The 12,135-nt window shown below is 37.2% G+C and overlaps 1 protein-coding gene across 1 annotated transcript in view; it reads right to left on the reverse strand.

Annotated features, from left to right (window-relative positions):
- Window positions 1-429: 429 nt before the first annotated feature.
- LOC149785515 (ATP-dependent RNA helicase DDX51-like) overlaps window positions 430-12,135 on the reverse strand; it is an 87,989-nt gene continuing 76,283 nt past the window's right edge. Inside the window, exons 15-16 of the mRNA XM_089979314.1 lie at window positions 3,845-3,979; window positions 430-613 (exon numbers count right to left, since the gene is read on the reverse strand). Of these exons, the coding sequence (XP_089835440.1) occupies window positions 575-613; window positions 3,845-3,979 (174 nt within the window). The 3' untranslated portion in view covers window positions 430-574. The remainder of the gene's footprint in view (window positions 614-3,844; window positions 3,980-12,135) is intronic.

Consider the following 12,135-nt stretch of genomic DNA (forward strand, 5'->3'; position numbering starts at 1 on the left):
AAATGCGCACCTTATCTTAGTTTTTCAAAGGTTCACCTGTCTGTGTGCAGTTCAGACAGGTCTGCCTTAGATCTGAGGCCAAAAGGTCTAAAATCCGGACACAAAATCGGATTCTGACCACGAGCGAATTTTGGGTGAAAAAAAGCAGGTCCACAAAATGAGGTTTTTCCCTCTGTATTTTGTAGTGCAACTAGAACTTCCAGATTATTTGGTATCATTGTAGAGTTATATCTGTCTGCTTTTCTGTAATACCACCCATGTTGGTGTATCTTAAATGATCTTGATGCTGCAGAGCTCGGAAATAGGGTACAACCTCATCATGCCTACAGGCAGGATCAGGGCCGCATGAGTTAAGAACACTATATGGGTTGTTTGAACTTGTACAATTAATGTAAAACTAAAACTGAATATAATAAGCATACAACTGAAGATGTTCATTGTCATTTTTAATCATAACTAGAAGCTCTTATTGTAACTGGTGATGAAATGATGAGGACCCATTTCCATCTGGATAACACTTGATTGTTGCTGAATCTCTTCTCCATCCTGTTTGAGATTAGAGCACATTTGTAGCTCATCTTTTAGGCTGCCCCTTCTTGTTCACCTTTTCTCTCTAGAATAGAATTATTGAGAATAAACATTGCATTAAAAAAAATTACATGCAAAATAACAACAGGTTGGCAATGTTTTATTCTCATTTTGTCACTGGATCTGGAGGTGAAAAAAAGTGCTGGATCCAAAGATTAATTTGAATTATAGTTATCTCATGCAGTGATAAAGTACGGACATTAATTGGATGATCATAGTCAATTTGTCTTCAGTAAAATTAAAATCAAAATCAAATAATTTAAAAAAATGAATGTAACCATTGTGCATGCTCAGAATTTTTTTTTATGAACTCCTGATGTGTAAAAAAACTATTAATGTGAACCCAACTAAAGTTGCATATATATACTAGTGCATGTGGAACAAAACCAAGTTAAGTGTTATGGTGCACATCTTTGTTCCAGCTATAAAGGTTTGGGAGGTGGGGGACTGGGGAGGAATAGTGGGTGGGTGGGATTGCAGAATGCACCTTTTTCAGTTTTTAGTTGAAAGGTCAACAGTGAACACTTATTTTAAAAATTTGAAATACAGTCAAACCTACTTATCTAGACCTTGGTTATCTCAAGAACCCATGTATGTCAAGCATTTTGGTCCAGTCCATTTTAATTGTTTCCCGCTTATCCTGACCCCTGTTAAGTCGATAACCTTGTTATGTCAGGCATAAATTTTGGTACAAAGTAACATATGGACCTGCTTAATTCAACAAAGTGCAACATGTCAGTCTCGGAGAAATTTTGCAACAAATGATTCCTTGTTTCCGCTACTACCAGTACCACATATCGGCAAGGGTGAAAAAAGTCTATACACATTCAAATTTTACCAGTATAAAAGTTGATCAATGAATCTCATCAAAGCATCGTTTATCACTTGCATAGAGTGAAGAAAATTATGTTGTAAACAATACTTTAGAGTAAGGAAACTGAAGGAATGGGTTTCTGACCTTTACAGGAGCAACGTTCATAATGGACACCATCACGTGTCAACACCAAGACCATATAGTTCATTCCACAGTGTTGCGAATTATATTTTATCTGTAACTCGATAAATTATCAGGTCAACAGAATGAAATTTACCTAAAAAGACCTAATTCGTTTTACACCAAATATTTAAAACAAATTGGGTACTTTTAGCTACAGTTAATGATGCTAACCTGAAAATTGACAGACTTACAGATAAGATAAAATTCACAATCCTTTGTGGAATAAATTATAATGTAATCCCATTCCGATATCGTCAGTCACCAACATAATCCATACACAATTAACAACTTTGGTTCAGAATTCACTTATAAAGTAAATAGTTGAAAGTGTTTCCATGTTTGGTGTGAGTGTAAGCCTTCAACTTCAGCTTGGTCACGTGACTTACAATCATCTATAAGTAAAAACTGGCAAAATTCCAGACCAAGCTGAACCCCCCAACACACACACGTGGTTATTATTGTTGTTTTGATCAAGAGCAAGAGCACAAACAAAATGTCAAGATAAGCAACAGAACAAATGCACAAATGATATTTTAAAAATCCATAGCACCCAGTATTCTTTTTAAAACAAAGTCCATTGCTGTGCCATGATTACAGATTTTTCAATGCAAATGAAATGAAGCAGAAAGTGACTGCCAGGAGTAACGTCTATGAAACAGACAGAGGAGTGCTTTCATTTGTATTGTTTTATGTTGAATCAAATATCAAAGCCATGCAATCCATCAAAGTGATATGCTAACTCTCCTGGTTTTCTGTTGTTGCCAACAATCACTGATCAAAGTCGGGAGGGATATGGGACTACAACTGTATGAATAGAATAAGTCTGTTTTTGCAGAATTTGATGTCAAGACAGTTAACTTTAAAGACTTGAAACACATTTTACAGTTTGTCAGTACACGAATACCAACAGACTAAACTTTCTTCTGGTACAAACTGGCATACCACTGTAAAGGAACCTCTAATAATCAAGAAGAGTGATCACATACAACTTTGGTCAGTTACATTTTGCTAGTAGTTCAGTACTAACAAAATAAAATACTTTTAAAAGAAGTACAGTCCTACATGTATGTACTTAAATTGGCCTAGATATTGATCAGCGTGAGAAAACTACTGCCTTGCTGAGGCTACCAAAGGGATGAGGCTATTCACAGGGAAATAAAACCTTTAAACCACTGACATTGTAACAGTAACTTAAGTGTTGTAAAAATGTGTGACTAGTTACTTAATCTCATTTAAAAGACCTCCAATCTTTCTGCAACCTTGGCATGACTGAATTATTATTTTTATTGTGCATTAAAAATGCCATTTGTTTTTAGAAAGAAAACTCCTCCTGGTACTTCAGCTGCATAATCATTGTTCAGCAGTAGATTTCTAAACCTTGATATATCAGGATCCGGTTATGCTGACAATTTTGTGATGCCCCCATGGTAATCAAGATAACCAGGTTTGACTGTACCTATACTGCTATAATAGCATGAAAATATAATCTGTTCATCTTTTTAAACACAAATGTGTGCCAATTCATTTGTTTGCCTGAAGTGGTTTTGCTGATCATGATAAAGAGTTTTTGTAAACAAAGTTCCAAAGTTCAATAATGTGGTTTTGAAAAAATTTAAAAATTCTAAAATGTCCTGAAAATCTAAGTAGCCCAGCTTCAAATGAAAACAAATATGCCTATAAGGTTATTAAACAAATATATATATTTAAAAAATTATCAATCAATCAATCAATCAATCAATGTAATGGCCTGAAAATGTAATCGTGTCATCTATATATGTATATAAATAAGCTAACCAAATTTCATTTGTCTACACAGAGAGGCCTTTGTGCAATCTCACTATAAAGGTAGGATATACAAACAGGACTAAATCAAGCTGCTCCTCAGGAAGCAGTGTGGAATTTTAAAAAAAAATGGGTGCCTTTCAACCATCATTACATTTGATCAAAAACAGCCCAAATTGCATACATCATTACAGGAGGCAACCAACAATTACAACTCCAAGGACAATCAAAGTACCATAGAATTTTGACCTTTATGAAAATGTCCTGTACATAGAACTTGAATATGAATGTGAAATAAAAAAAATAGACCTCATAAATGAGGTTCGGACATACTAGTTATCATATCCCCTACGTCATTCCATTTGAAAGGTCTATCTGTGAAAGTTCTCAGTTCATGTTATTCTATTCACATGAAGAGCAGTTTTGAAATGTTTACCATTCCTAAATTTTGGGGTAAAAATTAAAAGCCAGAAAAACCTTAAGTATATCTGGGATCTGTTTCAGTGCCTGCTGAAAGTCTGGTATCATTGGTTTTAAAGATTTCTTCCCAATCTTCATGCTATGAATGCCTGTTTTTCCTGCCTCTCTGGTCATCATCTTGAAATGGTAGAACTGCAAGAAAAATCTCTGCTTTAGCTAGGGTTATATAAAATACAAACTGCTTTCTTTTGTGGTTATGTAAATTCACAACTTTGACACAAAATCTGATGTTAAAACAATGGTGGCATTAACCTGCTGCTGCTGCTGCCAGAAAAGGCAGCCTGTCTTAATTGGTACTATACTGCAGGTATGTGAGACAACAAGGAAAATAAATTAAGCAACCAAACGTTACTCCCATGGCTAAAATGAAAAATAAAGACTGTTCCAATTAGACATACATGGTACAGAGGGAAGCACTTTTGTTAAAAAATATATCACTGGGTACATGGATTACACAAGGAGTACATGTGAAACTGATATAAAATTAGATATTACCTGTAAATGACTACTCCATGTTGAAAGTGCCTTTCCTAGGTTCCCTGTATGTTGGACTGTAACAGTCCCAACCTAATTTAGACGGGATCCTATCAATATTTTACCATTCCCCTGAAATGTTCTGGCAACACCTTTTCAATGCGAGTACACCTGTTGCTAAATTTTAAGTCTTACTTGCCATTTACATCAAATAATTCAAGTATCCTAGGTATGTGTGTAGCTGTCAAAAGAGAGAAATGGAAAGAAGTATTAAAGAATGGAGAAAAGTAATATTCAGTTTTGATAAAAAGTTTGTACCAAATAATGCTCAAAAGTTAAATGGAATCAATTATATCTGCAATAGCAATACAAAGCTTATGATAACCAAAAGTTAATAGACACTGAGTAATGACAATGCTACCAAAATATATCAACAGGCCTTATAAATTTCAGTTTACTTAAATACAAACAAACTTTAAGAAATAATTAAATATTGATTTTGGATGCATTGGTTGGATGCATTGCATTGGATCCCTTGCTGTTCTTGGGGGAGTTAAAGAGAAGAACCGTGTGTATGAAAAAGTGGGTGATTACTGGTATTGCTCAGGTGCATAAAGCAAAGTTTGAAAAAAATGGGCATCCATTTCACCAACTGTTAATATTATATTCCTAAAATAAATCTAATAGGAAGTAGATGGCCCAATATTATACTCATTCATATTTTCCTAAATATAAAACTGCATATCAACCAACAGAATTACATGTGTTTTGTTCTAAGTGGGCGGAAAGAGTTGATGCACTGCAGGAATATGTCGTGGTATATTCCTATGCCGTATCCAATGAGTTCTCCCCCCCCCCCCCCGGAACAAATCAATTATGTGGTTTTATAATTATTACATATCCTCTTTGTATTCACCCATTCTCAATTTTTTTAAAGTACACTTTAAACAAATTACAGAGATGCTCCCGGGGTGCAAGATCGCGTGATTCACGCAAATTTTTTATGAATACACGCACTTGGAAAGCTGTGATGTGCAAGAACTGTAACAAAATTGCGATTATAAAAATCTACTCTGCACAACAGTAGACCAATTTGGCCCATTTCTGGAAAGTTAGACCAACCAAGGTGGAATGTAAAATTACTGATTATTTTCAGTGTCAAGTCAGTGGTGGTGGGAGTGTGGAATGTGAATTGGTGAAGGAACAAAGTAGTGGAGTTTACCATGAACTGGAGAACCACATTTCAAAGGCAATGTTAGATGACAAGTAAGATATACTACCAATAAAGAAACCAAAATGTCCAACAAAGCTTCAGAATTCTTGGTTGTCAGATTACAAATGGTCAAAACACAATTCTAAGACAGGAGGTATATTATGTGATGTTTGTAAAAGTTTAGAAATTGTCTGTTTGAATTTTAGGACATCAACTCACACATGTCGAGCTGTGTCACATGACAATAAGCAGGTACTAATGTCTAACATACTCAAGTCCGACTCGGAAGCCTCTCTCTGCCTCCAAAGTGTTAAAGAAAGAGTGTGAAAAATATAGTGCATTTGTATGTGTGATGAAGACAGCACATTTTACTGCCTTTGAAAACATTTCAGTGAAGGCTTAAAACATGAAATAAAACAGATTTCCTCAAGAAAATACATCTGTTGCATCAACTTTCCAATTACTTGGTGTTATGTATATCTATGTATTTTGCAACTCCTGATACATGATTTTATCTACATTTTATATTTCTTATTCATGGCCATAATGAGTTTAGACATGACCTGGCTCTGTTGTAAGAGCACAAACTGCATAAGATTTATACACAGATGTTTACATATATGTTGATAATTATTAATAATAATCTTAATAATAGGATTTAAAATGGCACCAACGGCATTGTTTCTCAGTGAATGATAGGATATCTATGTTTCCAGAATAATTCTGTGGCTTCCCATTGGTTGTGCGAGGTCGCGTGAATATTCTTAACTGATGCAAAATCAATAATGTATGATGTCAAGTTGGGTCTATTGTGAAGTACAGTCGCAATATACGGTGTATATAAGGAGAAAATTAAGCTATCAGATTCATTCCTATTTTCTGGAATCATTCACATTTATTGTGTTCCTGTTATAAGTCTGCAGACTTATTTTATGTTCTACTTAGATATTTTTCAAGACGAAAAACAAGTTTGGACTCTTTAGTGGAAATAGAAAGAGCTCATTATTTGGACTACAATACTATTACTTATAAATTATTCAAAAGAATTCTGGACAAAGCCGTCTTCACAGTGTCATGGTTCTTGGAGGACCAGTACATTTCCAATATTGAAAATTATAATAGGCTATGTAAGGACTCATTTGGATTCATTTCAGTAAGTTCCACATTTTTCATTTTACAAAACGTCTGTTCTGTTACTTAAGTTTACGACAATAGAGTCATAACGCTCGGTCTAAGAGGACTCTCATTTCTTTGCAAAAATGAACAAGCAGTAAACAGCACTGAAGGAATTAAGACCTTAATACAGCGTTAAGAAAGCTGTAACAGTAGTCAGCAAAGCACTGATAAAGAAAGTGAGACTTTGGGAGAGTTCTTGTGCTGAAAAAATCTTATTTTGGACCAGAGATACCTTAGAGACAATACCTTGGAGATGTGGAAAATAGCAAATAACAACTGTACAGAACAATTTCCCAAACTTGTTGAAACTGGCTAAGCTAGCTATACATATGCCCTGTCAGACAGCAGACTGTGAAAGGGGACTGTCAGCACAGAACAATATTCACACACAACTTGGGAACAGATTATTAAAGCTCGGAAACAATAAATAATAAATATACTGCATATACAACAAGAGGGGAAATCGTTTGAAGATTTTGACTGATAGAACTCTAACAGAGTGGAGCAGGAAGAAAGAAGAGATGGGGATATTTAAATGGTAGGTAAATATTGAACCATGTTCCACCCCCTTGTGATAAAATCCTGGGAACATCTCTGGAATTAGGCTTGATACAAATGAGGAACATATGATGCCTCTATGATTTCCCATGGAATGGTAACCAAATCTCAACTGAAGATAGTTCAGTTTGACTGAAAGGGCATGTAACTCATTCATCCATCAAGCTGAAGCCAAAGCAACTGGGAAACAGGTTATGTATGATAACAGCTTCAGCGATGTCCGGGCTAATTGGCTAGTAGGTCCGACAGATCTTTAATATGACTAATATCTTCTCTGCTATGGTGCCTGAATGCGTCCGATATCTTGTAGTGGTAGCCTTTGATGGTAAATTGGGCCAACTTTTTCTCCTTGAAGCCCATGACAAATATATTGGCCAATCACAGGATTGAGGCACTCAGTGGGACAATGGTATTGACTCTATGCCAGTCCCTGAAAATGCAACTCTTTCCCTTGTAAGCCTTCATAGTGGAGGTTCTTCTTGCTCTCAAGAGTTTCTCCACAATCAAGGTCTGAATTGTCTCTTGCAAGGCTGTCCCGCCATTAGTCAAGCATGAAAGAGAAGATGGTTCAGGCAGGGGTAAAGCATCTGTGACTGGTTGTTTGAGAAGATTCATTTTCATTGCAATCATTCTGGGTATATCTATTGATAGCACGAGTAGATAAGTGATCCAATACTAGTCCCATCTGAGAAAGGTTATCAGATTTATCTTGCAGATTTTCTGTATTAATCTAAGTACTTGCTAAGACTGGGAGTGTGGGTAGCAAAGGCCCGTAGCCGATCTCAACCGATTGACAGCACTTCAGTGGCCCAAGTTTCTGGGTCAGGGGCCAGTGAAACAATGTTGGGCAGCTTATGGTTCCATCTTGTTACAAACAGGTACCTCATCAGATGCCTAGAAATCACACGATCAGGTGAAAAACTGACAAATGAAGAGACTATTCCATATAAATAACCTGACCATATCTGGACAGGACATAGCCACAACACGGAGTCTGTTGGAAATGTGCCTGATTTGTATGTCAGTCTGAAGTTGGTAACATTAATGAAGAAATAACCAAACCAGCACACAAGGCCAGGTGATCTGATGCCCCATTTGAGATGACAAGTCATAAATACAGAGTTGTTCAACATAATCAGGACTGATTTCCTGCACAGTAGGTCCTTCCAGAGCTAAAAGGCATGTAAGATGGCTCTCATTTCTAGATGGTTGATGTGAAATGCCTTTCCCCTTGTCCCCATATGCTGCTGAACAAATGGGCTCAAACCATATATACTGGTGCCAGTACATATCATTTCTGGTTGAGGTTTCTCAGGAGAAATTCCTGTGGAATTATGGTGAATGCCTAGTGGCTAATGCAGTCCATATTTTGGTGAAGATCTAGTGGCTAATATTTAGATAAAAAACTTTTTAAGCAAACCAAAGAAAATTTCATGAGATTGGGTGAATAGGGACAAGCATGTTGGCATCTACAAGATCAAGACTGACTGCATACTAGTCTTCCGACGGACAATCAGATAGACCTCACCAGCTTCATTTGGAACCTTGGTGGAAAAATGAATTTATTGAGGTGAATTCAGTTCTAGTCTGATAAATCAGCCCCCAAAATCTGTGTTGATACTGATAGATGATATGTGGATCAGATGTCACCTGTTTATAAAAATGTGCAATTTTGCTGCATGCAAATCTCTCTGTAACACATCTGCATACAGTTTAGACACTTAATGGAATTTGGTAACAGCCATATCTAGCACAAAATTCAAAATGGCCACAGGACAGAGGGTTGTGTTATTCCACATGGATTTACAAGATGCCAAATGTAGGATTTGAACTGGAAATAATAAGTACATATCGCCAAAAGAACCCTTCAGCCAATGGTAGCTCAACAGCAGCTAGAAATACCAATAAGTTTATAAAATATACACTGACGTGTGCAGACAAAAGTGGCAACAGATTTTTGCAGGTTTTAATGAATAAGTGATATCAGCCCCTCAACCACCTGTTAATATTATTGGTGTGGGGATGATTTATCAGTGTAGAGTTGTCTCTTCTGAGCAACATAAGATATTTTATTTGTATTTGGGTACCTAAATGGAGATAGTATTCATGAGTCAATAAGTGATGGAAGAATATGGTCCTTCTCCCGATCAGATGTCATATCCATTAGAATGGGAGAAGAAACAGGAAAGGCTTGTGTAAATGAAATCCGAAACCCCCTTTAAATGACTTGGGTCACCCATATGTTTGGCAGAAATAGGCTGATCCAGTGTAAATAGAACTGCAGGAGTCTGGTGCCATGGCAGGCCATCTACCTGTAGTGGGTGTCAAGTCAGTATCAGGAAGCAGGGGGTAGAGAAACTTGATGTGTTACCCACCTACCCCAGTCCCCATATGATTGCCTCCAAGACTGCTTCAGCTGTTGTATTCTGGCACAAGGCTGACCCCTGAACAACCCTTTGGGTGTAAATGATCCCTTCTGCCTTGCTCACCTGTTCTCACTCTATTGTGGCAGAGACATCGGTTTTCTAAACAATATATGTGAAGCAACCAGTTGGAAGCATTATTCTGAAACCACTTGCCTCCAAACCTCTTCAATTTATGCCTCCAAACCTCTTCAGTTTATGCCCCCAAATAGCAATGGAGAGCCAAATGGAGTCATCTTTTAAAATGATGGTGGTTCATGTTGACTACAGTTACAATTTTATCCCATGCTGGGAGTTCAGTATGGTAGGTGGTGGAATGTGTCCTATATCAAATGTGGCTGGTACTTGACATTACAATAACCAAGCTTTAGCATTACCCAGGTCACAGAGACATTCCAACATCCAATCATTAATCTCTTTTTGAGTTTTACTGACTTGAGAAGCAGCTGGAAAGATGTAGACTCTTTATCATCGTCGATATTGACCAATGCTTTGACTTTACGGTCAAGAGTGGCGGTGAGGGTGGAGGGCATTCCAAAGCCTACGACACAAAGTGTATCTCCTTGATGGCAGCTTTAAAACTAAAGTCCATCATCTCCATGGTTGGACTGAAGTAGGGCTCTTGCACAGAAATGCTTTCACACCCACTGTGTGAATACTCTTGCTCCTTGTCTGCTTTCATTTCAGGACAAACCATGAGGTAATGATGAAACAATGCCACTGTCCCAAACTAAGCCACTGCTTATACCCTGCGGATAAACAGTGAAAATAAGTAAAGCTGGCTCTGCTAGGCAATTTTGTTGCATCTGGACAGATGGCTGGTTAGCCAGTAGAACAGCTGGTTACTGGATGTGCAGGTATGGTCAGCTTTAGTACCGGCTACGCCAAAAGCATGACTGGATAGATGGATTTTTGGCTACCAAGCCAATTCTGATCTGCATGTATATAAGAAGCCAATCTTCTTGCTAAATGGTCAGACTATCACAATTATCTGTGTAAGTCTGGGTTGGGATGGCTGGTATGACTCTGGACGGTGAGATAATCCTACCTGCTGGAACTAATGTATTAGAAAAATATCCCATGTACCCAGCAGGTGTCACTGATCTGATTTTCTGGGGAGGGGAGGGAACGAAGTAGCATTCCCCACAAGGCTTACATCTGATTCTGTATTTAGATAAATACTTAGTACATCTGTACAGGTCTTGTGTGATTTTCTCCTCTTCCCTTTGCCTTTGTCTGATTTTTGCAGTACTGCAGACCATGTGTCACTGGACCACAAACTGCACATGCTATAAGATGGTACATGCCAAGCAGAACTCTTGTGTGTCTACCTATGCTTTGTATTTCATGTGTTTACTATATTTACATGTTTCTGCAATGATAAAACAGTATAAACAATAGATAAATTAATACATCAGTGTATTAATAATTTGCTTAATAACACCTGTTCTAAACAGGATGTGCCAACTAAAGACAGCATGTGCAAACACTTGAAAGTAATGCATTAATGATAACATGTTGTACTATGTCCAAAATTCACCAAAAAAAGTCAAAGAAGGTAATAAATTTCACAAAATACCCACCAAATTAAAAAATGTATAACACATGTTTATGAATGAATATTAATCCAAATAAATCAAAATTTGGAATGGATGGCTTGAATTTAATGGAAGGCTTATTCCTTACTATAATGTGTATGGAAGCAAAGCTTAAAAACTGTCAACACCTATTGGTGCCATGAGGAGGTAATGGGCAAGAGTTACTGCCCTTTGTCTATATGATTGTGTGTGTGTGATTTGGATTTTTAACGTAGCTTTAACAATGTTTCATTCATATTGCTATGATGTCTGCAGTGTGACAGTTTACAGTGATGCCTAGCACTGGGGCATCATGCCACAGACATGTAACATGATGTCCCACCCAGTTACATTATCCTGACACCAGGCTGACCAGTCCTAACACTAACCTCTAAATGCTCTCCAAGCGAGGCAGCTCTTAGTACCATTTTTTGTTAAGTCTTTGGTATGACTCGCCTGGGGATTGAACCCATGATCGCCCATATATCTGAGGCGGATGCTCTAACCACTAGGCCACCAGAGTGGTCCTCTATATGATAGTGACCAAGGTGGTCCAACATCTTCAACACTGCGGGCCACATGGAACAAAAATGTAAAGTTCATGGGCCATACATGATATATATTACAGTAACTATATTATAATTATAGAACCTATGTTTTGTATGAGTGTGGGCCACACAAAAAATTACCTCCGGGCGTGTAGTTGGTCTGCTCTGATATAGAGAGATTTTGTAGGGCTGGGTTCATGAGGTAGCAGGTTTGCATCCCTAATGTTAATGTGACCAAGGAATGTTTCAAAGGAGAAATAGATTTTTGTAAAAAATGTTTTAATTTTCACTTCTGACAGAGTCTGCAAATTCAAGATAT

The sequence above is a fragment of the Sinohyriopsis cumingii genome, chromosome 13, assembly GCF_028554795.1.
Source record: "Sinohyriopsis cumingii isolate HCF-2022 chromosome 13, ASM2855479v2, whole genome shotgun sequence".
In the NCBI taxonomy this organism is placed as follows: domain Eukaryota; kingdom Metazoa; phylum Mollusca; class Bivalvia; order Unionida; family Unionidae; genus Sinohyriopsis; species Sinohyriopsis cumingii.